Consider the following 27,252-nt stretch of genomic DNA (forward strand, 5'->3'; position numbering starts at 1 on the left):
CCTGAAAACCAGATGATACATGATCTTAAGCTAACACTTCCTCCAAATGGCAGTCAACATTCACAGTTTCCAGAAATTAAGATAAAGATTTACTTGAGAATATCCATAACAATTTTATAATACTTACACAAAATCTGTGAGAACAGTCCAGGGCTGATCAAAAGCAGTAGATATTCTGATAGGTCTATTAACGTTTTCTGTAGTACGTTTCTTGTTTAACAAATGACATCATTTAACACAGAACTACAGAAGAGAGTTTAATACTTCTTTGCAAATCAATCTCCTACAAAGTCATTCCCTCTCTGTGTTCATAAAGAGGGATAGGATATCCATCTATGGAGAGATGTGAGGCCCAAATCCAATACAGTACATAAAGTATGATACTGAAAGTACCCATCATTGTGGTTATTTCTTATTTATCTCCTAGAAAACTTAAGTAAGCTAATTAAATAGTTATTATTAAATAATACTGATACAACAAGAACAAAGGATTTTTAGGATCAAAATTAAATTCTAGAATTATCTTTGAATTTTAGTCATCACAATATTTTTAAGTGTTTAAAAGGAACAAGTCCATTTTTTTCTTTAATCAATAGAAGTATGAGCAAATATGGTCACCTGATTTATGACAAAGGGGAAATACAATACAGTGAGGAAAGAAAGGTTTTTTTCAATAGATTATACTGGGTCAACTGGATATCCATATGGAATAACATGTTTTGACTACTACCTCACGCCACACATAAAAATCAATTCAAATAGGCAATGGATCTAAATGTGAAGTGTAAAGAATTTTACTTTTTAGAAAAAAATAAGAGAACATCTTCATGACCTTGGAGTAGGCAAAGATTTTCTTAACCATTCACAAATAGTATTTGAAAAAAATGGATCCATTGTATATTTTAATTTAGAACCTCTGTTCAGCAAAAGGCATCATTAAGAGAATGTAAAGGAAACCCACAGTGATTTGCAATGCATATTTTGATCAAAGAAAGGGCTCATGACCAAAGGGCTCATATTCTAAAAATTCCTATATACCAGTAATGGGGCACCTGGGTGGCTCAGTCGGTTTAGCATCTGCCTTTGGCTCAGGTCGTGATCCTGGGATCCTGGAATAGAGCCCCGCATTCAGTTCCCTGCTCGGCGGGGAGCCTGCTTCTCCCTCTCCCTCTGCCCCCCATTCATGCTCTCATTCACTCTACTGTCTCTAAATAAATAAATACATAAATAAATGAATAATTAAAAAAAAATAAAAATTCCTATATACCAGTAAGAACTAGACAACCTAATATTTTTTAAATAGGTAATGACCTGACCAGGCATTTCACACACACACACAAGAGATTAAATTAGCCAATCAACATGAAATGATGCTCTACTTTAGTAGTCACCAAGGAAACAGAAATCAAAATCAAAGTGACTAAAATTTTTAAAAAAGACAAAACCAAGTATTGACAAGAATGGAACAACCAAAATTCTGATATGCTATCGTAAATGGACACAACCACTTTGGAAAACTGTTTGGCAATATCAATTTAATAAAAACACACTATCGAACCCAACCATTTCAATCCTAGGTATATACTCAATAGAAATACATAGATATGGCGGAAAAAGTGCATCCATAGGTACACCTAAAGATATGTACAAGGATGTTCACAGTAGCACTATTTGTGACTACTCAAATGCTCATCAACAATAGATAATTTGTATTACACAACACTGAAACAAGCTGAAAGTTCATACAGCAGTATAAAGCTCACAAGCATACTGTTTTCCCAAAGAGACACAAATGCATAACTGTATGTTTACATTTGAGAATGATGAACTAAATGTGTGATGATGCAGTTAATTTAAGCATGGCTGAGCTCACCCACATGTACACATGAGCACATGCACGCACACACACACGCACAGTATATGACATCAGCAGCACCAATCATAGTTCCTCCTTGAGATCTGGTCTATGGCTGATGAGCAGACAGCTAAACAAACAAGATTCTCTCAAGGGTAGCAAAAATTAAGGCTGAAACTCTTAGCGGCCAAGAAACAGAAGGTAACAGTGCCCTAAAAGTACATCACTCAAATACTCTGATTTAGTTCTGCCTGAAGCCAGATAACAACCTGAACTTTTTAATTTCATGAATCAAAAAAAATTCCCTTAGTTGACTGCTGAGAAAGTATCTATCAATCTGAGGTCCCAAGCAGCCTGGTTATTCTTAGAACAGAAGAGTCTGGAAATGATTCTTAAACCAGCAAGACTGATTCATTCCAAGAGGCATTAATTGAGCACATGTTATGTACTATGCACATACTATAATTAAGACACAATCTCAGCTCTGCACAACCAGTCATCTTTAATGGACATTTGCAATCTAAGTATGTACTAATAAATCAGCCAAGCCTATGTGCAATGTCTGATGTAAAAAGATCCCTCTATTATCTTCAATTCTTTTAAAGATTTTATTTATTTGAGAGCAAGAGAGACAGAGAGGAAGGTGGGGGGGAGAGAAGGAGACTCCCCACTGAGCAGGGAGCCAAATGTGGGGCTTGGTCCCAGGACCCTGGGATCATGACCCAAGCCAAAGGCAGACACTTAACTGATTGAGCCACCCAACCGCCCCTATTATCTTCAGTTTTTATAAATGTTCCCTTTTATCAACTTGCAGTTCTCCTCACTAAAGATACCTTTCATAGTTAATTAACTAAGTACAACATTTTGAAAATGCTTATAAATAATTATGATTCTTAAGTGCTTGCTTTAAAATATTAAAGTCTCACATTTATAATAATTTTAAATTCAAATTTTACAATGCCATATTTAGAATGGTTATAAATTTGTCAATTAGTTAAATTTAGGGAAAAAACTAAATTCCCATTCATTTTATTCAGTGATTTTTAATTGAATGTTAGTTAAGTTTAATGTCAGTTTCTTTAAAACCCAGTCACAGGTAATAAATGATTATATAACCCTTTCTAAAAGCCATGCTCCATCTGTCCTAAGAATTCTCAATGGTCTTGGTCAACAATCAATCAAGAGAAACAAGACTAGGAAAAGTGTCAGGAGAAAATAAAATAATCAAGATGAGAAAAACCAAGGTAAAGATTCATGATGAGTTAGAACATTCTACTATTCCTCTAACAGGACTGAGTCCTTCTAGAAATATCTTTTGATATCAGTGTTAAGGACTGAATATCAAAATGCAAACAACCTGCATCTTAGATCTACAGCAATTCCTCCACGTTCTTGCATTTTTACTGTCCTCCTCTCTCAGAGAGGACAAAAAATTTTCATCAGCGTATTCATCCACTTTTAAGTGGATGTTCCATCACCTTTAAGAATCTATAGAGAATGCGGTGCCTGGGTGGATCAGTTGGTTAAGCATCCAACTCTTGATTTCAGCTCAGGTCATAATCTCAGGCTCATAGCCACCTCCACTCAATGCAGAGCCTGCCTGAGATTCTCTCTCTCCCTCTGCCCTCCCCCACTCATGCACATGCACTCTAAGTAAATAAATAAATCTTTAAAATGCCTGAAACTCGGGGCACCTGGGTGGCTCAGTCCTTAAGCGTCTGCCTTCGGCTCAGGGCATGATCCCGGCGTTATGGGATCGAGCCCTGCATCAGGCTCCTCCGCTAGGAGCCTGCTTCTTCCTCTCCCACTCCCCCTGCTGTTTCTCTCTGTCAAATAAATAAATAAAATCTTTAAAATAAATAAATAAAATAAAATGCCTGATACTGTAAAACATATTAATGCATTCTCACAAGCATACAGCAACACAATTCAATTTACTATTACATCTGTATAGGATACTTTTCTGTTTTTTAAAGTTTTATTTACTTAAATGATCTGTACATCCAGGGTCAAATCCATGACCCAGAGACAAAAAGTTGGATGCTCTACTGACTGAGCCAGCCAGGCACCCCGTAATACTTTTCGGGAAGTTCCCTCACTTCTTTCAGTTTTCTGCTCAAATATCGCTTCCCTAACCACCTATATGAGATATTCCCTGCCTCCACACAACCACAATCTCTATCCCTGTTACTGTACTTTCAGCTTTTTCCACAGCACTTTATCACCATCTGACATATATATTAAGTTGAACCATAGAAAGTGACAATCTTCCAAGTCAAAAATGGCCAAATAATAGCAATTTAATAAGGTTACTGTCTCCCACAACTTAAATATAAGTTCTACTGGAAGGACTTAACTATTTTATTCACTTTTATAATCCAGAGCCTACTCTCAAACTTGATGCCCAATTTATATTTATGAAATAAATAATTATTATACAATCATTATCAGAGACAGCCTTAATATAAAGTACAAATACAGCTTACCCATTTCACTTCACATACTGGTGAATTCCCTTCCATTCTTATTTACATGTGCATTTTTAAATCAAAATTCACAAATACACATTTACTTTGTACATTCTGCTTCCCTGCCCCCCTCACTCCACTTAACATGCCACTGATTAAAGTCTTAAAACTATTAATAGCTATACAGAAACCTTATAAGTAGTCCCTAATTTAACTATATCCATTCTCTTAGGATACTTAGGCTGCTTCTGATATTGTCCTACTTATTATAAATAAATCTCTGATGAATGTCCTTGTACACTGTATGTCTGCATCTCTAATTACTTCTTCAAAACAGACTTACTGGGTCACAGGGTACGAATTTCTTTCAGTCATTGATGGGAGACCGTCAGGTTGTTTTTAAGATAAAGCTGTATTTGAGGCACCTGGATGGCTCAGTCTATTAAACGTCCCGACTCTTGGTTCCATGCTGGGTATAGAGCCTGCTTAAGATTCTCTCTCCCCCTCTTCTTTTGCCCCCACTTTCTAATTTTTTTTTTTAAAAAAACCCTTCATTGTATTTTTAAAAAGCTATGTTTAACAAAACTTCTAAATTTATTTTAAAGTGACTTTGTAAAAAATGCATTAAAATATGCTTTTGAAGCATACTTCACATAAAAAAGGCTTATATTGCTTTACTAATTTGCTATCACTCAATGTGGCTTTAAATGTCTTAATGTCACTAATGAAAGAGAATTTTAGACTTAGGCTAATGATTATTTCATTTAATTTAACAAACTTAATCAACTGTTTAAACTTTTTTAAGTCTAATCTGGTATTTCTATTTTAAAAAAGAAAAAACTCCTTTCCAAAAAAGTATGACTGGAGGTGTGAGCATGGGGAGGGGTCTTGGATTTCTTTTTAAATTTCTGTACATCTTCAAAAAGAAAAAAGGGGGGGTGCCCCGGACGGCTCAGTTGATTAAGCATCTGACTCTTGTTTTTGGCTCAGGTCATGATCTCAGGGTTGTGAGATCTAGCCCCACATTCTAGCCCCATGTGGGGCTCTGTGCTCAGCAGGGACTCTGCTTGTCCCGCTTTCCCTGCTTTCCCCCTGCTCTCTCTCTTTCCCTCTCTCTACAATCAATCAATCAAATCTTTAAAAATAACCTAGCCCTTTAAAAAAATCAAACCTGAAGATGGTATGTCATAAATCATAAATATAGCATAAATCAATAAAGGTTAAAAGGGACATTTTCTAGAAACTCTGACAAGGCACTTAGATAATCTGCTCAAGGCTATAGAAGGGTTATGAATGCTAATTCTGAGATACTTCAATTTACCTAAGGAAAAAAAAATTTCCCCCAATGAAAATTTTTTTATCTGAAAAAGCAGAGTAATTTGACATTAAGGCAGCAACGTTTTTCAGAGAAACACACAGATGCCAAATTCCAAAACCTGATTATCAGAACTTCAGATTAAACATATCCCTCAGGAACCACTGCCAAAAATGCCACTTCATTCCACTGTTTTAAGTGCATGGCCCAACCTCCCATAGTAAGAAAACTCACGGGGAAAAGATTATTTGCCAAGAAACACAGGACAAGTGTCATCAAGCTTCCCCACTGTAAGAGTTCTATGTTCTCCTGCCTTTCAAGGGTCTGTTTTCTGGTTTTAAAGCCAAACACCACTGAAGTCCTTTATCTTCTTACATCTTTCTTCCTACAAGACCCCTTTTCTCAATCAGTAGGTTCATCAGAAGATAAAAGCATCAAAATCTTATAGAAGATACCTAAATTGGATATTCCAAATTAAATCCTGCTTTATATCTAAGCCACTTTTGATGATTTTTTAATTTTTCACTAAAAATTTTTAACCTTATCCAGAATAAATTAATGTAATTTCATTCCATTTTTTTTAAGTATATGTGCTACGAAAGCAAGCACTAAATTAATGTAATTTCAGCACCAATTTCTTCACACAGAGCTATGGAAATTCCTACAAATTGATAAAACAGTATAGAGGCACATATTTAACTAACCACACAAGATGATCTAAATTGTATGATAAAAACTTTATGATTCTGTATTTCATAACAAAAATAGTAAAAATACTTAGGTTGAAAATCTCTCAAAAGTTAATACTACATGGTGTCATTTACATAAAGTTTGAAATCAAAGAAAACTAAGCTGTCAAAAGTCAGGATAGGGCAGCTGGGTGGCTCAGTCGTTTAGCATCTGCCTTCAGCTCAGGTCATGATCCCAGGGTCCTGGGATCCAGCCCCGCATCGGGCTCATCCAGCTCCCTGCTCAGCAGGAAGCCTGCTTTTCCCTCCTACTCCCCCAGCTTGTGTTCCCTCTCTGGCTGTCTCTGTCAAATAAATAAAATCTTAAAAAAAAAAAAAAAAGAACTAAGCTTAAAAAAAAAAAGTCAGGATAAAAGTTACCCTTGGGATGGGAAAGTAGAAAGTGACTGGAAGAAGGTACTACTAGTGTTCTCTTTCTTGCTCTAGTTGCTGTGTTACTTGGGGAGTGTTCAGTTTCTCAAAACTCACTTAATGATGATAATATTTTACATATGTACATATATCTGAGCTATACTTCAATTAAAAACCTTTTAAAAGTTAATTACATTTGAAAATAACAGCAGGATAAGCAAGAAGCCAGAAAACTAAATTTACAGCAGAAATATGCCAATAGGGACCAATGCAGCCTGGTACTATTTTCTTTTCTAAGCAACAAAATATTAGATCCCTGAGATTATACAAAATCAAACTCCTCTAAAAGTCCTAGCAAATCCAGCTAGTTCCTCCCCCAAATGCAAAGATTTATCTTCTCAGTCCCTACACCAGTAAAATCCCTTGGAAGCTCTTAATCAAGTCATCACTTCCTTACTTTGAAACTTCCATCTCTGACCTTCATTTCCTTCTAGTTTTCCTACTTCTGAGATAAATTTTCCAAGTCTCCTCCCCTCCATTTTCTCAGGCATTGTGACTCTGACAAAATGTACATGTCCATTTCTTAGCCTCTCTCCCCAGGTAAAATCATTATTATAACTCAGATTATTTTAACCTATAAAGTTTTATATCTCTAGCCCCAAACTCCATCCCAAACTTCAATCTATCACATTCTGTGCTCTCCATCTAAAGGTTCCAAAAGTACCTTTTATTCAACAAACACAAATCTCCAGTCATCTTCTTCCTACCCCAAAAATAGTATCTTCTCCCTATCTCAACAATCTCAATGCAAAATATCTAACCATCCAAGCTAAAAAACTTTCAGGGCACCTTGGTGGCTCAGTCGATTAGCGTCTGCCTTCAACTCAGGTCACGATCCCGGAGTCCTGGGATCGAGCCCCACGTTGAACTCCCTGCTTAAAGGGATGCCTGCTTCTCCCTCTCTCTCTGTTCCTCTTCCTGCTCATTTTCTCTCTCTCTCAATAAATAAAATCTTTCAAAAAAAAAAAAAAAACTTTCATCTTAACTCTTTCTTTTTCCCACCAATACACAATCAAACTATTTTTTTTAAGATTTTATTTACTTATTTGTCAGTGAGAGAGCACAAAACCAGGGAGCTGCAGGCAGAGGGAGAAGCAGGCTCCCCACTGAGCAAGGAGCCCAATGTGGGACTCAATCCCAGGACCTCGGGATCATGACCTGAGCTGATGGCAGATGCTCAACCAACTGAGACACTCAGGCATCCCCAAACTCATTATTCTTCTAAAATGTCTTGGAAAGAACTGTCTACTTCTCTTTCTGTCCTACTGTTATTGTTCCAGCTCAGGCCATCATCCCTATATGAACAACTACAACAGTCTAATTAGTCTGTGATTACAATCTATTCTTTACCTGCTCATAAAATACCTGTTTTAATCAATCCAGCCCTGATTCTGATTTTTTCAGGCCCCCAATTAAAAAAATTTAAAAAAGACAATGATTTTCCCCCATCTTCAATAGGAAACTCTTCCTCCCCAAAGCTCAATTCAATGATCCATCAGAATTAACTAGCTTCTCTTTTGCTCCTGCAAGGCTTAATTCTTCTAGTACAGAATTTATAATGTGTAATTTGGCATGTCCATATTCCCTGCTTGATTATAGGCTCCTTAAAGGAGCAGTGCAACTCATTTTTTATTCTCTTAGTACAATGCCTTTAAACTGGTGAACTGAACAGTGAATTCTGCTCATACAACTTTTTTATCTGAATTTCGTACCTTTTTTTTTTTTTAATTCTTCACTTTTAAGCAACTCACACTATAGGCTCCTGCCTGTGGTTTCAAGCAAAATTTTCAAAGTTGCTTTAGTTATATCTATCCTTGCCAATGAGCTGTTCTGAAATTTTATAAATACAACTACATATTTATCCAAAGCATAAAAATGTCAAAAAGAGTAAGAACAAAAATAGTTTTCACAGATCCCTTTTTAACACTTTTTTAAAGATCTGGGGGTTTTCAGTTTTTTTAAAGTAATCTCCACACCCAATGTGAGGCCTGAATTTACAACCCCAAGATCAAGAGTCACACACTCCACCAACAGAGGCAGCCTGGTGCTCCCCTTTTTAAGAAAAGTTATTTTATACCTCTTAGTGTAATATTTTTAATGCTGATAAGCTAGCCTGTATCTTTCTACCTCACCTCCAAGGATGGAAAGTGATTTCCAAAACCACTGTTTTCTTTTTCTTTTTCAAGATTTATTTATTTTGAGAGACAGAGTGAGCGCAAACGCACAGCAGCGAGGGGTAGAGGAAGAGAGTCTCAAGCAGACTCTGTGCTGAGCAGGGAGCCCAGCTAAGCACAGAGCCCAACTCAGGGCTCAATCTCACCTCCCTGAGATCAGGGCCTGAGCCAAAACCAAGAGCTGGGCGCTCAACAGACTGTGCCACCCAGGCACTCCACCACTATTTTCTTTTTTTTTTTTTTAAATGAGATTATATGTCTGTTTCTAGTCTTGTGGCATACTTAAGAGTAACCACAAATTAACAAAAGCTATCAACATGTCTCAATTCCTTTGTGTCACTTAGATGATCTAAAACCTATGCAGCATTAGCCAAATAGGTACAAAAGGTTCTTGGAATCTAATCAAGGGCTGAGAGGCAACTTGGGTGGGGTTTACGGAACTTGTTCAGGCAATGGAGTTAAAAAGCAGTCACAAAAAATTTACAAAAGGCCTTAGACTTGAATTCAGAAGAAGTCAAAAGGGCACTGTCTTGGAGTTTCATAGTTATCATAGGGACAAGTGTTAAAGGTTCAATGTGCCCCCTGTGGCTTAAGAAAAGACACCTGAGGGCGCCTCGGTGGCTCAGTCATTAAGCTTCTGCGTTCGGCTCAGGGCATGATCCCAGCATTCTGGAATCGAGCCCCGAATCGGGCTCCTCCACTGGGAGCCTGCTTCTTCCTCTCCCACTCCCCCTGCTTGTGCTCCCTCTCTTGCTGTCTCTCTCTCTCTGTCAAATAAATAAATAAAATCTTAAAAAAAAAAAGAAAAGAAAAGAAAAGAAAAGAAAAAAGAAAAGAAGAAACACCTGGATAAAGGCATCTCCGTAGGCCAATGTAGGGCTGATATTCAGCCTGTCAAGAGATGGTAACTGATCTGTAGTCACAAACTGTGTCACAGCAATTTCGACTTGCTCAAGACAACAAAACTGTTTCCTTAAGTGTCTATCCAACCTCTAAGATGAACTAGAAATATTGAAATTATGTCAAACCCACGATATTAATGTGTTAGATTTTAAAACTATCTTATGTATTTTTTTGACAGTCTTGTAATGTTTAAGAGAATTTTAACCCTAAACAATCTGACAGCCTTATGATTCTAAATTTGAAATACTAACTGACTAGGGCGCCTGGGTGGCTCAGTCAATTAAGCATCCAACTCAATTTTTGGCTCAGGTCATGATCTCGGGGTTTTGAGACTGAGCCCCACGCACTGGGTCTGCTTGAGATTCTCTCTTCTTCTGCATTCCCCCAACTCGCACACACTCTTGTTCTCCCTCTCTCTAAAATAAACAAATAAATCTTTAAAAAATTAAATAAATAAAACAGTAACTGACTTCAAATTTAAAGGTATGAGTGATAAGCACTAACTGGAATGTTTAAGAGAACTTGTGACTCACTATATTTACAAGTTTTATAAAAAAGAGTTTTAAGTATTTGAGAAAGTCCTGCTTGTTGAAATTTTAAATATAAAATTTACTTACTCCATAAGGCATATATGAAGTGCTAAAACATAAAATCCGGTATATTAAATGCATAAATATAATTAAGCAGCAGTAGTACTAGCATAAAATTCAAAGAGCATTTTTTTCGAAGAGCATTTTCCTACTGCCCAACATTGTTCCAAGTATTTTATAGTATAAATTCATTCATTCAACAGTCACTGAGCATCCACCAGGAACAAGGCATCATGCCAGATTCAGACATGAACAAGGCATTGTTCCAGAATCTGAGAACTAAATCAGTGAACATAATTTCAATCTTCTTGGATCTTATATTTTAATGAGACACTATCAGTTATTATAATTACTATGAAGAAAAATAAAACCAGGGAAAGTATAAGTAGGGCGTGCTATCTTAGATGGCGTAATGAAGGTAACATCAGTGAGCACCTTCCACGCAAGTCTATGTAAATGTTACATCTTGGAAACTCCCTCTAGAAAAAAAAGCTCTCTACACCAGGTGACATTTAAATTTGAGAGCAAGCCACGCAAATATATGAGAAAAGTATTACAGGAAAAGAAAACAAGTACACAAGTCATTTTATCTGGGAAAGGTGTCTTAAGCAAGCTTTATCTATTTAGTTAGAATTACTGACCTAATATAGTTTTTTTTTTTTTTCGGGTTCTTAAAATAAGTAAAAAAAGGTTTATGCATTAAGGTTTTATAAGTAGGTTTTTACTACTATGCTGTAGTTTGATACTACAATGAAGGGCTGCTAAAATATACCAGCTGATTTTTTTTTAATCTATAATAGGCTGAAGGTAAGAATGACTTAAAATAGGCAAAAGAGATCTTTGGATTGATGAAAATGTTCTAAAACTGGACTGTGGAGTTCATTACAAACTTATGTAAATTTACTAAAAATCACTGAATTGTACACTTATAAGAATATGACTCAGAAATCCTCCCTCCAAAAAAAACCCCTAATTGATAAGGTGACCAAATGTTCCATTCTTATACTACCTTGAAATTAACAACAGCATTTAGATCTATTCTGCAAATCTTCATGTCTTACTTGAAATTGAACCCAGAAGTTTAATTTTAACACAATGGGGCCTCTAGGTACTGAACTACACTGTGGTTTGCTTTCATAAATACGGTCCTTGTAGGACACTTATCACTGTGCAACATTCATCTGAGACACTAACCAGTAAGAGCTGCCTTACTGAAATTACATTTTTTTTTTGTTTAAAGATTTTATTTATTTATTCGACAGAGAGAGAGACAGCCAGTGAGAGAGGGAACACAAGCAGGGAGTGGGAGAGGAAGAAGCAGGCTCATAGTGGAGGAGCCTGATGTGGGGCTCGATCCCATAACGCCGGGATCCTGCTCTGAGCTGAAGGCAGACGCTTAACTGCTGTGCCACCCAGGCGCCCCTGAAATTACATTTAAGAACAAAACGTATAAGGGAACAATTTGGATAAATAACACATTGATGAATAAACTCCAGAGATTTGTATTTTAAAGTATTCAAATCACATCTACTTCCAGTTCTGTTTTTGTATCTAAAACACAATATTTTAGCAAAAACAGTCCTTGAATACAAGACCAAGAAGAAAATCCAAATGTCACTGTAAAATGTGAAGACAAAAAATTCATTAGAATACTATATATACTGTGGTGCTGGAACAAGGAAGCAAAATAAAAATCCACATAAATGGTCCTACAACTCCTCACTCCAAAAGCAGAATTTGAACGCTTAGGTTCATATCCCTGCATTCAGCACCCTGTGACAGTCAATAAGACATATAACCTCTCTGCTTCAAACTGCTCACTGTGGATTGAGGATAACAGGAACCATCCTTACCAGGTTGTTGAGAAGACTAAATAATCTAAATAATAGTGAAACCAGTATTTACACGTATCTAGCACACAGAAAATGTTGAGTAACTCTTTAACTTATATTACTTTTTTTTTTTTTTTAAAAGTAAGCCCTATGTCCAAAATGGGCCTTGAACTCACCCTGAGGTATACAACTGAGCCAGCCAGGTGCCCCGATACGTATTTTTTTTTAAGTAGGCTCCATGTGGGGCTAGAATTCAAACCCAGGAGCCTGAGATCAAGACCTGAGCTAAAATCAAGGTTGGACACTTAACCGAGCCACCCAGTTCTCTTTTATAGCTTTTTAAACTAAACTCTACCCCCAACGTGGGGCTCAAACCCATGACCCCAAGATCAAGAGTCGCATGCTCCACCAACAGAGCCAGCCAGACACCCTTACTTTTATAATCATCTAGAGCAACCCTACACAATCTTCAACATACTTTGTAAATGCCTGGGAATCTCATTAAAATGAGGCTCTGTTATTTTGGAATATCTGGGTGAGGCCTGAAATTTGCATTTCTAACAAGTTCAAGTGTCCAGAAAGGACACAAGAAAAGTTCTTAAAACTTACCACACATCAGAATCACCTGAGGGGCTAGTTTAAAACAGATTTCTGGGTTCTGCCCCCGAGTTTGGGAGAAAATGCATCTGTAACAAGCTTCCAAGTGATACTATCCTATTCCCATTTTGAGAACTACCGCTCAAAGGTTCTCAGCTAGGATGTACATTGGAAACACTTGTGGGATGTGTGTTTGTTGCTTAGAGGTATACCCTGACTATACCATAGTACTGATTCTCAAAGTGTGGTCCCCTAACCTGCTAAATTTGAAACTCTAGGGGTAGGGCCCAACCATCCATTATTTAAAAAAACAAACCAACAAACCTCACAGGTTTCCTTGCTGAAGTCTGAGAACCACTGTGTTAAAGTTACAAACAAATCAGAACTCCTTGGTGACACTTTGCTAACTACAGGAAGAAAAGGATCTACCTATATATGTGGCTTAGGTCAACCGGAAAACGTCCTGACTCATTCTCCAATACAGCATTTATTCAAATTTATAGTGGTAACTCTGTAACAGTTAAAAAAGTCAGTTACTCTTTCCTTCATTCTTCATGAGATAATGTTCTCCTGTATCATGATGTTGCCCTAAAGTCAGACATTTAAAATCTCAGGGCAAAAAGAAAACTTTAGAAATCAGGCTAAAACTTTGTATAACATTTAATTTCTATAAAAATTCAGCAAATAGGGGTGCCTGGGTGGCTCAGTCGGTTAAGCGTCTGCCTTAGGCTCAAGTCATGATCCCAGGGTCCTGGGATGGAGCCCTGCATTGGGCTTCCTGATCAGTGCGGAGTCTGCAAATTCCCGCCCCCCCCTCCCCAGCTTGTGCTCTCTCTCAAATAAATAAATAAAATCTTAAAAAAAAAAAAAAACCTCAGGAAATACATCACTCGAGTCCAAAATGGAGGTGCACGTTACTCTTAAATTATTCTTGAACAAAATACCTAATTTCAACAGTCACAGGCCATTTATAATATTCTGGCCCTACCTAATACTGACTGATGGTAAACAAAATTAGTTTATAAAGAAAATTAAGTGTATCTGCCAGGCTAACCGTGAGACTTATATGAAAGAAAAATTATGTGAAAGAACACAGTAATAAATCTTTCATTATGCCTTTCTTTAAAATTAAAAAAGTGAGGGGCACCTGGGTGGCTCAATTGGTTAAGCATCTGCCTTCGGCCTGGACCTGGGAACAGGGGCCTGGGACTGAGCCCTGCATTGGGCTCCTTGCACAAGAGGGAGCCTGCTGTGCTTCTCCCTCTCCCTGCCTACTGCTCCCTCTGCTTGTGCACATACGCTGTCAAATAAATAAAATCTTTTCAAAAAAAAATTTTAAGTGAAATAGGAGGGGTAGAATAGAAAATAGAAAGCAAGAATTTCTGTAAGAAAGTTGCGCTTACATTTGAAGCCATCCTGAAAGGGGATATAAACTAGGTAAAGCTTTTAGTAGATTCTCAATTTTTTCATAGCCCATAATTTGGTTTTATAATGTGCACATCACAATGTTACACTGTTCATAAATATAAAATAAATATCTTAAGAGTAAAATGGCTTAAACAAACAGGGACTTTTTTCTTGGGGGGAAGGACCCTCACTATATTATTTTAAATAACAAAGGATACCACAGGGTGTCTGTCATAAAAATTCGAATAGGAATCACTGCTTGAAAGGAATTCAAAGAATGAAAAGAAAGCTGCCAAGTCATAGGATAAAAGTCCAAAAAGCCATTAGCTGGTCAGGAATGCTGTACCAAAGTGTACAAAACAAAATTATTAAGTTGGGGGTGGAGGGAGGCTGAAGTACTGTTGTAGGCCAATCAATGACAGAAATTAAAAGTATCCTGTTTGCCCAAAGAACACCAAAACACAGAAAGGGTCTACCACACAATCTGAAAGTAAGGCTTTTCTCTGATGTCCCCTTCTAAGAGTTCTTGAAATCATGAATGCAACGGAAAAAATGTCTAAGTCAAACTGCTGAGATCTCCAGTTATAAACTACACTAAGTTCTAGGACTTCTAAAGCAGGATAAAAATGCAATGTTGATAAACAAAATTAAAGTTCAAAAACAGACAAAATTATTCTATGGTACTAGACATCAAAATAGTGTTTTTCCATGGGATGGGGGTAGTGTTAATGACCACAATAGGACACACGACAGTTTGAGATTTTCCTAATGTTCTGCTTCTTAGTAATAATTACACAGGTATGTTTACATTGTGAAAATTCACTGAACTGTAAACTTACGAGAACTTTCTGTATTACACTGTAATCATACTCACATTTTTTTAAAAGCAGGAAACAAATAAAGGACATTTCTCCATCAGAAAACTAAACATTACTGCAAAAACACACATTAAAAATTTCTATTTAGTAGAGACAGTTCAGATTAAGAATTACAGGTTCGGTATGAATACAGTTAACATACAGAAGTATTACAAAGTTCCTCAAGGGCTATCAGTAGATAAATCTCACAAACACACACACCTTTCTCCGGAGAAAAAAATCTCAGCACCTCCCTCTATAATACTGTCAAGCTAAAAAAAGCATTATTTCACCTTATTTATGAAACACAATAAATCTGCTTTCTAATAGGGACGTGTATAAGAACTACAGGATGTATTTATTCCTTAAGTTTCTAACCAATTTAAAAAAAAAGAAAAAAATCTAGTAAGAAAGGTATAAATAACTCCCAGAATACAATTAGCAATTGTTATTTCCTGGACCACTTCAGTGCCAGTTTGCAAAATCAACTTATCCCTTACAAAGTAAACAGAATTCCGGTAGTAATAAAAGGTATAAATAATGTTCCAATCCTTTTAAATCTCGTCCCAATTCAAGATAGAAACAAATTCCACCCCATCAAGTTCTTCACCCGAAATTCTCTTCATGTGATCCCCAAGCAAAGGACACAATTTTCAAATATTTATTTTCAAGTATTTATTATGATTTCACACTCACAAAGTTAATCTGGTTTTTCTTCCTAGCATTAATGTAATCATACAAATCTGTAAACAACAGAAAATGTTAGTCATTATTTAATAAAGTAATAGCTTTGGAGCCTTCAGTTTTAAAATGTAAATAAGTAAAAATATCTATTTTCAGAAATTATTTTAATATCTTGAATAATTATTTCGTAAAGGAAAAAAACCACCTTCATAAACAATAAAAACTTTAGATACTGAAAATGCTCTCCTTGGCATGGATGGTCTCACTAATGCTCACCTGGAATTTCTTAGATTATTCATTATTAAATGTCAGTACATGTGCCACACAGCTGTTAACAGCTGAAGAAGAAAGGTATTGAGATTCTGTAACTGAAGTCCTAAAACTGCCAATTAGCACTTTTTCATTAAATAGAGGCATATGATGTCAAACTACATATTACTATTTAATAAAGGAAACACCTAATCACACATCCTGAACTGCTGATCTTAGCAGTTTATTTCTAATTCCACAAAAATCTACCAAAATAGTTTTTCTCTTTATAGTCTCTAATGCTGTACTCTTACGTAGTTTCATATTTTGTCCATTCAAGAAAGGAGAGGGGCACCTGGCTGGCTCAGTCTATAAAGCATGTGACTCTTGATCTTGGGGGCCGTGAGTTCGAGCCCCACATGGGCTGTGGAGATTGCTTTAAAGTAAAATCTTTAAAAAAAAAAAAAGAAAGAAAGAAAGAAATTGCTTCGCTTAATCCTACTAAATTCTGTGGTATGGGAAAAGAATTTCAAATTTTGGCTGACAAGAAAAGGATTTATAAAACACTGTTTTGTACAGAATGAGCTTTATTATCCTCAATTTGTAAAGTGCTCCTAAAAATCAATAGGAAAACAAATATCACAATAAAAAGATACCAGGTCAAATGATAGTAGATGTGCTTAAGAATCATCTAGAAAACAATACTAATATTTTTTTAAGTTTGGGATAAAAGTAAATAAAATAAAAAAGATTTAAAATGTAAAAATGAAATACAAAGCAATGAGAAAATAAAGGATTACTTAACAGAATTGAGACAATTACCAATTTGGAGGAAAACATTTATATTCTCACTTCACACCAATACCAGATGAGGTAAACAGTTAAATTTATTTAAATCTAATTTAGAAAAACTAAAAGAGACAGTATTAAATCAGTATTGTTTATTTATTACACTTCCAGAGGAGGAATTCCAGAAGTTCAAAAGTAGAACAAAATTAGGTCAAAAGATTTGATTACATTAATTTCAAAATTCTGTTTATCTAAATTCACAAACGAAATACATCTTTTAATCATTATGTTTCACCTCAGTAGTAATCTAAGAAAAAGTGGTATAACTTATACCCCATGAAGTTTTTATAAATAATACTTAATATAGATATATAGAGTAACAGCCACTTCAACATGAACATAAATTGATCCTTTCAGTCAATAGTGTGACAGATATGTTTTACAAGCTCTTAAAAATAAGCCTAAAAATCACTTCTGGTGTTGGCAATATATGAGAAGATAGTACTATATACAGGAAATTATCTTATAAACAAATGTTCTTCGCACTGTTATTTATATATGCAAAAAATTAGAATAGGGTAATGATACATCTACACATAAGACATCATACAACCATTTAAAATTATGGTTATGAAGACTCATTGTGAGAATGGAAAAATGTTACCTAACATTAGGTTAGAAAGCAGAACACGGTATTAAATCTTTTATTTGCAAATATATAAAAGATGTATTTTTTAAATAATATAAGAAGTATATCAAAATGTTAATATGCTTATATTAATTCCTCAGACTTAAAACTCTCAAGTCAGCCATTAAAGTCATGAAAACACACACACAACACAGTTTATACTTATATCAAATACTATCTACCATTACTCTAACAATGAAGAGAGAAAAACTGTTAAATTAACATATTAAAAAGAGACTGAAAAGGCAACAAAGACAAAAAGAAAACCCACTACAAAATGAAACATTTCTCACCTCAGGACACTCATCAGTGCTAAGGATGGAGACTCAGTATCAGGGTTCAAAACTATAGAACTGAATGATACGAACTGGTCATTGACTAATTCTAATTATTTGCTTAGAAAATTCCTTTATTAATAAAGGTGCTAGTCTTTAGATAACTGCTTATCATAATATCAAATATTAAATGTAATGGAGCCTTATTTGGGAGATAATCCCTTGAACTAATACATAAGGAAATTAAGAAATAGATTTAAAAAAAAAGCAATAAAATAAAACAAAGGAAATGCCATACACAACAGCATCATTTTTATTTGGTATCAGCAGACGAGTTCTGTGAGTCAATTTTCCGGAAAACTGAAAGCATTAATTAACAAAGCTTTGAAAACATTTACTCGTAACAATCTTTTAAAAAGACACCAATTCCTTACTTCCTTAAACACAATACAGAGAATAAAAGTTTATTTATGATTAAGGTCATCATAGGACACATCATGTACTATGCTGCTTTGCAATACTGTGATTCCCTCAGAAGTTAACGGTAATAGGACTATATGTCTCTATGCAATGGCCTTAAAACACTACTCTTCTATAGTTCCATCTATTTTTTGATAGCTTTTCTTCCTTTTCCCTTGAAATAAAATGACATTTCAGCTGTCAGTGTGCCTAACTTCAAGGGCCAATCCTGTGGATTATCATCTGTGGGCTAAAAAAAAATGAGATAACTAACCCTGTTGGTGCTGCAAAACTTCTTTACTCCACTTAGGAGTTTCTGAAGAAAGACCACAGGCTTATAGTACTTGATTATAGTTATTTTGAAGGCTCAGGATTCCTGCTGTTTCAAATGGCTGAGATCACTAACACTCAAAATATGCTGGTTGAATTACTGAATATAACTTACAGTGGAGTTCCTAATAGTAATAATAACTGAATAGTTTGATAGTCTCCTCAGGAAAAGCTACTGAACTCACTTGTCTCTGACAAGACAAAAATTACCTACCTAAATGAGAAAGAACAGCTGAAAAGAAAAAAACAGAAAGAGGTGAGAAGGACAAGTTTAAACAAAATAGCAAAGTCTATACTTCCATGGTGTTAGAAGTCAACACTTAAGACTTTGGGAAATATTCACTGATCAGTATTTTTAAAGTATAATTACAGTGGCTATCAGAGTATCAACCACAGAAATTCGTACCACAATGTATACCACATCTATATTAAATACTACTTTAAAAATCAAAAAGTCTTCCCAGCAAATACTCCTTGCAGTTAAATCCAGACTGAATTTTCATACGAAATTAGATTTTTTTTAAAAAGCACCTGCAACATATTTTCACTGACATTTCCGGTCACGTAATTTCCTGTAATCTCTCTTGGACACTGGTTCAAGAGGTGAGAAATAAAATTTATGTTCTTGATGTAACTAATATGTAACATAAGTATCACACCATATAGTTTACAAAATTATAGGTCTGTGGAAATTAGCATTGTTTCAGACCCCAAGGAAAAAAATCCAAGTGAGGACAGACCAGTACTGTATTATCACTGTTATTAATTTCCTCTGATCACTGAAGCTCATCAGCTCTCACAGATCACTTTTATGACAGCTGATTGAGAAAAGGGAAAATAAAATTTCTTAGTTATTTAAGTTTTACTCAAGCAAACTCAAATCATGTAAGATACATGTCTCTTCCTCCTTAGATTTTCTCAGTATATTTCTACCCAGTACCTCAGATAAGTACCAGCCTCTAAAAGACTGGTAATTCTCAAAATTCACTACCAAAAACGGTTTATAAAACAAAGTTCTAAGAAACCCGTATTATCGCAAGGATCAGATGCACACGGGAACTACTTAAGACCCAATTACCAAGCAAAGCTCCGTAGATACCTTTGCAAAGTCCATTATAGAACTGTGACCTTTGAGTCCATTCTCCTTTTCACAATTTTCTACTTCTAAAAAAAAAATGTACTCAACAAATGTTACTTAACAAGAGCTTTACCTAACTAAAGAATTCACAAAGTATCCGTTAAATATCAAATTCAGTTGCCGACTTTTTATGACAAGGATATCAAGCAATTTTTGAGATAACTGAAAACAATTCAAAAAAATTTTAGAGGAAAAAATTGCCTGAAGTTACAGATTTCAAATTCTGGTCAACTCAAATTGCCCTCCAACCATAATGAACCTGCCTAGTCTTAGACCATGTCTCTGTCAACTTTCTACCATCCTCTATTCTCTGTGCAACTCTCCAACTCAATCTCAATATCGAACTACATACTCCCATCTCCTTTTCCTCTTTCCCACATCAGACCTTTCAACACTCTTTCATTCCCCAACTTTCCTACCTGAACCATTACAATAAAAAACCACACTGCCCAAGAAGAGTGAAGTCACTTTCATGTGACTGATAAATAATACTTCTAGATTTGGGGGAAAAAAAATACCAAAAAAAAAAAAAAAAAACACCCCACAAATTGCTGCTTAGCAACTTCTGAGTTGTACATTTGTTTGTATTTACTAGTGATATACCTACCACTCTCCTGTTGAGCTCACAAAATTGCATAGTCAGAACTATTTAACTGAGCTGGTAACTTTTAAAACTTCTGGAAAACTCCTATACACATACTTGGGTTATAATTTAGAAAATATTTAAGTATCACAAAATATAACCATGAATATAGCGATAAATATATAACACAAATACTAAACATAAAAATATAAAGTTCAACTGATATCATCCTTATTTCTTTAAATCCTATTTTACATGGATTTTATTTTGGTTCAAAGCTACCAGCATACTAAATCTCTAGGACAAAAATAATGCTATCCCTCAAGATACTTTCACAAAACCCTTATCACAATAAAATCTGTACATTTTCTTTTTAAAAAGCAAATATGCATATATTTGTCAAGACAATAGGCATATATCACTAAATAAAAATTTAGCTGAGTAGAAAAATTTTTACTGATTGCTAATGTTGTGATAGTTTATCTTAAAACACTCCACTTCCTCCTCTTAGTTAAAAGAAATACATAGAATAATACACAGCTACTGCTAAGAAGGTTACAGAGATGTAAGACTGAGTAAGGCAACTTGGCAGAGTGTAACGGAGCGTTTTACTCTACATACTTCTATATATGTAAGTGTAAAGGCAAATAACACTTTCATAGTTTAAAAAAAATGAGTGGATTACCTAGTTATCTGATTAGCTTTGTAATTAACCTCCCACTACGAATACTAAATAAATCCAAAGACTGCTCAAGAAAATGAAAAAAGATACACTGTAAATTAATTTCTGATAAGACATCAAAAGTTGGAGAAAAAATAATTTTATGTCAAACTCATTTAAAGAAAAAACAAACTTTGACACCAAAGTTCATGAAGAGAAGTTTGGTTTTAACTAAAATTTTGCCTTAACATTCCACTATTATCTTGAACATGTGACCCAAAACCACCATCCTTGAACATCAAAGATGGCAACCTCATAACATAGTAATCAAAATCATATCGATAATTATGAGTTAATAGTCACGCACAAAAAGATTAAAAGAACGATTTTATTCTGACATCAGGTATTGTCAGAGATACAAGGGCTCCTTCCAAATACTGCCAAAAGTTATTGTAAATACAAAGTCAGTCAGAGTCATGACAAGTTATCAATGACCAGTAAGTGGGAGTAAATGATGCCCAGAGAGAAAAAAATAACACACGGCGCTTAGTTTTAAGCGTCTGAGAACGGACAGTGGAGAAAGGTACTGGAGCAGAAACAAGCGACAGAATGGTTAACAGGTCTGGAATTCTTCAGAAAATGGCAACAAGGGGAAAAACTGACAAGAACGTTTCAAAATAAGGGCAACGGTATCCAATGGAATCGTCACGAGTGCACGAGAACGGCTCTGGACTTCCAAGGGAGTGGGACGGAGGTGGAACTATCACTGCGCGGGGTAAAAGGAGCCGGGGCTGAGGGGTGCAGACGCTTCTGCAGGTGGCCGAGCGCCCGCAGGGGGGTGGGGAGAAGGACCGTGTGGCCTCAATGAGGTCAATGCAGTCCCTTCAGGACTAAAGGAAGCTAACCTAGCACGTCTCCCGGCACCAAGAGGCACTCGCCCCCGGCCCCTCCCTAACAACTTGCCTTGTAGAAAGAGTTGCGGGTCCCAGGCCCCCGGAACCCAAGGCTTCGCCATCCAGGACAACTGCTCTGCCAACAAGGTCCCGCGAGAATCGAGAGATCTCGCGATACAAACCCACTAGCATCTCGCGAGTTTCCTCTAGAACCAACATGGCGGTACAGGGAAATCGGCATTTCGGAACTTGAAAAGTGCTTCATTAACGAACTGGAGAACGTGTAGAACAGGGAAATAGCAGAAAGTCTTTTCCGCCTTTTATTTCTCATCTATCCCCCCTAGTAGAGAAGAAAAGCGGTAGAAAACCCTAAAACCTCCAGTGACTACGGTTATACCACACAGACACAACATCCCTCTGCCTCAACCAGCCTCCCAGCCTATCACGTGGAAGCAGATTCTCGGCTTGCCCGTCACGTGGGCCGCTACTAAGCGAGCGCGCTCCTGTCTTCCTTCCAAGAGCCCTCCCCGCCCCCCTATCGCCCGCGCACACGTGCGCGCGCACCCCCACCCCACGTGGGGGCTTCGCCGTCGCTGCCGACGACGCCGCCGCCGCCTCCAACCCACCCCCTCCCGGCACTCGGCTCTAAATCCGGGTCCCAAAGCCGATGGTGCCCCGGGTTCCCTCCTCCTCCTCCATTCTCCCTACTCCATGTCTGGCCCCCACCACGTGCCCCGAGCTACTGCTCACCTTTCGTGCCCAGCAGGGCGCCGCGGGCCACTTAGGGAGGCACCGCCGCCGTGGCCGCTCTCTGCCCCCGCCACGGCACTTGCTTGGGTGGCCGCCGCAGGAAGCTCGACAGCGGCGCCGCGGCGCTTCCAGGTGGGTCCCCGCCTCCCGTTCCTGCCACTTCCCGCAGCACCAGCGGCTCCTTCCGGTCCCCTCCTCTCTCCTCGCTGGGACGGGCGGGCGGCGGCGGCGGCTGCAGGCGCGCTCACTACACCGCCTGCTGGTAGCCGCGGCCGGTGCAGCGCCGGCGGCCTGGGAGCTGCCGAGGTCCGCCCCCGCGGTCGGCCCTCGCCCTTGCAAGAGGGTCGATCTTCTGAGGGCGGGACCCAGTTCATCCTCTGCAATAGTTTAACTTGGCCCTTCCTTGCATTTGTCGAGGAAAGGCGTCGCTGTAGCCCCGCTGTTGGAAATCCGCTCCATCCTGCCCTTTGTGGCCTCTTGAAAAATTTGTATACGCTAGCTCCCTTAGCGGTGTGGTCTCAACTATTTATGGATATTATATATGCCCCCGCCTCCTTCATCTCCAACCACACGACCCCCAACTCCCCCCTTTGGCTTTCTGGCTGTTCCTATAACGCGCAGGCTCTGTTCAGTTCAAGACTTTCAGCTTGCTTTTGCCTCTGACTAGAACTCTTCAGATGTCTTTAATTCGTTGATGTTCAATGCGTACTTCAGCTCCCTTCTCGAAGGTCAACATCTGAAGCTTCCAGACCACTGTATCCAAAAGAGTATACTCGCACCACCACTCTTTCTTCACCTGCGTATCTTTTTTCCTAACAGTTATCACTTCCAGACTGTTGGTCTCCTGCCACCAAGAACGTGAGATTCATGAAGACAGGGTCTTTGTAACTTTTGCTCATTGCTGTGTCCCCAAACCTGTGTCAGGCACAAAGCAGTGTTTAATAAAACTGTATTAAAAACATGTTAGCAGGGGCTTGTGGCTGGCTCAGTCAGAAGAGCAGGCAACTCCTGATCTTGGCTGGGGTTGTGAGTTTGAGCCCCACCTTAGGTACAGAGATTACTTATATAAATAAAAAAACTTTAAAAAAATAAAATAATGTCAACAAACTATATTGGGCATGCAGGGAAATTAAAGACTGATAATTGAAATATTGAAATTAAAGATTGATAATTAAAGATTGAAAATTAAAGATTGATACCAATAAACATTGATAAGAGATAAGTACTTATCCTTTGGGTTCATAGTGCCATTGACAGTCTCACCATTTATGAGCTGTGGAAAAGCTGAGCTAGATCTCCTTCCCTGTCTAAAATTAGAAAATTATATTCCAAATATATAAAATCCAGAAGCCATTTTAACTGGAGCTGTCCTGCATTTGTCAAGTACTACTTCATTGCTCGTTTTCCTTGTCTCTGGACTTTTTTTTTTCAGGCAAGTGGATAACCTGCCTTTTTTTTTTAAAGTTATTAAATGGTTGAATTGACTTTTTGTATTTGTTTTAGTTTCGAGTTCAACTCAAAATAACATCTGCTTCCAGACAAAAGGTGAGGGATATATTTTTATATTAACACATCAACAAGCCTTTACTGAACCTAACTGGTTCCAGGCCCTGTTCTAGGATTAGAGTCACAAAAATAAGGTTTCCCCACCTTGCTCTATATACTTACAGAGCCAAGTTCTATGTATAACCATAACAATGATCTTGAGTCCTATGTGGCGCACAATATGCTATCCTATTTTAATCTTCCAACAATCCTGAGATAGATACTATTAATGTCAGGCACCAAAAGGTACTTCTCAGATACCCCTCAGAAATGAAGGACTTATTACCAGCAGCCAGGAGTGACAGACATGAGCTGTCAGCCCCTTCTGGTGGTGTTCAGTGTCACACCTTTTCCCAAAGAGGCCACATCCAAAATGACTGATCAATGTAGGGCCACTAATAGTATCTATCAGGTTGTTGGAAGGGGGTTGCCTGGGCATCTGCCTTTGGTTCAGGTCATGATCTAGGCGTCCTGGAATGGAGCCCCATGACTGGCTCTCTGCTCAGCGGGGAGTCTGCTTCTCCCTCTCCCTCTGGCTCTTGCTTCCCCTGCTTGTGTGTGTGCACGCTCTCTTTGTCTCCGCCAAATAAATAAATAAAATCTTTAATAAGATCTTCCCTGTTGGAAGGACTAGCCCTCCCACCTCAACATGGGACAGTTCTGGTGGAGCATCCTATCTGTAGAACAACTTGCATCAACTGATGCAACTCATTAAGACTGGATCGCAGCTTGACTTCTTCCTCTGCTCAGTTCTTACCTAACCTCACAAATGATGATCCTAAGAGCATTTCCTAATTAATCTGCACACTAATCATCTAAGTGTCTGGTTCCTGGAGTACCCAACCTGTGACTCTCTTCACATTTTTCTGATGAGAAAATGGGCTTAGAGAGTTTATGTGATTTGCCCGAATTTAACTGCAAAGGTTCTATGTAGAGATACAAATATCGTGGGAACAGAGGAGGTTTGGGAAAGGCTTTTTACAAGGGTTGGCATTCGAGTTATAGCATGAGTTTGCAGAGCAGACAAAAAGACTATTGTCAACTGAGGGAACTGCACGAATGAGAGTGTACAGGAATATGAGAGGGGAACTACAATTAGCCCCAAGTGGCTGGATTCTAGGTCTTTGGAACCAGCACTAAAGAGGTAAGGGGGAAAGACCAGTTCATTGATGGTAAAGAAGATAGTGAAGGAGAGAAAACTATAGGCCTGGGTGTTGATCCTGGCCAAGTAGAAATGGATAGGAGCCCCTCAAATCTTCAATTATCTAAGAGAGGGAAAAGGAGTTTCCTTGCTCTCAGAAGGAGCAACCACTGCCAAGCTCATTGGTTAAGGTCACTCCCTAATTATGATATATCCATTAGCCCTTTGTTATTTTCATCTAGGATCACAGAATACTGAAGATGGAAGAGACTTCAAGATCATCTAATTCAGGGGTTTGTACAATATTTACTGAAGCACTGGCATTCCTTTTACAAACACAATCTTATGCCAGAATCCAATACTTAATCCAAATAAAATGACCTGGGAATTGGCAACCACTAACATCTCCCTTGTCCCTTACTGTGGCCTTTAAGGCATTACCTCAGAACATGCTTAGAAAACCACTGATGTAGTTTGTTTGCTTTTTCTTTTAGTTTTTCTTTTTCTTTTAATAAACATGCTAGGAGCTATACAAGGTGCTGGAGATACAGTACTAAACAAAGCAAGCAATGAACAAGACAAATCCTTTTGGTGCTTACTGTCTAGTGGAGATGATGTTGTACACCACCCAAAAGACCAAGATATTTGCTGTATTTTTAAAAAATTATACCTTATTTCTAAAAATACATGGCTTACAAATTAAGAGGCAAAACTGAATTTAAAATAAAGTGGGAAGTCAGACAACAAGAAAACAGAAGAATAATACACAAAAATACATATTCTAAGGCCCTGAACACGTGCATTAATTCTGGCAGATGCTGTAATAAGGAAAAACAAGATCAGTTATGATAGTCTCAGTATCCGTAGGATAATAACAAACCAGTTGGTCAGAGGAGGAGTACTACTCCCAGTACTAAGACCAAAGATAAATTTGTCCCACAATTTCTCAAAACAAGACTATCTCATATAGTGAACTGTATCTTTGACAGCATCTTTATAGTAAATCCAACAACTAATTTTCTGGGGCTCTTTATTACATCTCTTCACCTAGGCTGAAGGCAATTTTTTAAGTGTGGAAGAGGTAAACAGCATAGTCCAGGTAAGAAACTCTTACAGTCTAATTTAGCACAAGGAAAGATTTGAAAATATTTGAAAGGATGATGAATGAACTATAACATTCTTCAGATGATCCTCCATTCATGATACAGTCCATAGATACTAATCTCTGGCATCTCAACTGACCCCAGGAGCACCAAGTTAGTACTGGTTTCAACACTTATTACATCACAGATCCTGAACCACTTTCCTTTCTTTTTCAATTTGTTTACAGGGTAAAGATTTTGAAAAAGTCTCTCAAAAAGAATCCTAGAATGAGAAAATCACCATTTTGCAACCTGTAATGAAACCACAGATTCAGGCAGTACTCATCAGTAGATAAAACTATTAGTGGAAAAGTTGATCAGTAACTTTACAATGGAAGAAGTGAGTTCTCACCATCTGAACCCAGATCAATCCTTATATTTTTAAAAGTGGAACCAACCAGGGGCGCCTGGGTGGCACAGCGGTTAAGCGTCTGCCTTCAGCTCAGGGCGTGATCCCGGAGTTATGGGATCGAGCCCCACATCAGGCTCCTCCGCTATGGGCCTGCTTCTTCCTCTCCCACTCCCCCTGCTTGTGTTCCCTCTCTCGCTGACTGTCTCTATCTCTGTTAAATAAATAAATAAAATCTTTAAAAAAAAAAAAAAAAAGTGGAACAACCAAATATTTTGTGACCCCGTCCTACTTCCTTCCCCTTGCTTTATCAGGCTGATCAAATGTTATACTGCTGTCTCCCAATGAATGGCCTTTTGGTATTCAGGCCCTCACAGAGTTCCCTCCCAACAGAAGACAGCAAAAATGACACTATGTC

The 27,252-nt window shown here is 37.6% G+C and overlaps 1 protein-coding gene across 7 annotated transcripts in view; it reads right to left on the reverse strand.

The window, feature by feature from the left end:
- ZZZ3 (zinc finger ZZ-type containing 3) overlaps window positions 1–23,046 on the reverse strand; it is a 95,903-nt gene extending 72,857 nt beyond the window's left edge. For 4 of the 7 annotated variants that reach the window (XM_011228792.3, XM_011228793.3, XM_034653720.1 and 1 more), the window contains exon 1: window positions 22,658–22,790. Coding sequence is in view for 2 of the 7 variants with exons in the window: in XM_034653718.1 (XP_034509609.1) it covers window positions 22,658–23,031 (374 nt within the window). In the remaining 5 variants the exon portion in view is untranslated. Of the gene's footprint in view, window positions 1–21,977; window positions 22,248–22,657 lie in introns of all 7 variants that reach the window. The other 3 variants (XM_034653719.1, XM_034653718.1, XM_034653717.1) reach the window with 3 other exon arrangements.
- Between the last annotated feature and the right edge of the window lie 4,206 nt (window positions 23,047–27,252).

This window comes from Ailuropoda melanoleuca, chromosome 2 (genome assembly GCF_002007445.2).
Source record: "Ailuropoda melanoleuca isolate Jingjing chromosome 2, ASM200744v2, whole genome shotgun sequence".
NCBI classification, from domain to species: domain Eukaryota; kingdom Metazoa; phylum Chordata; class Mammalia; order Carnivora; family Ursidae; genus Ailuropoda; species Ailuropoda melanoleuca.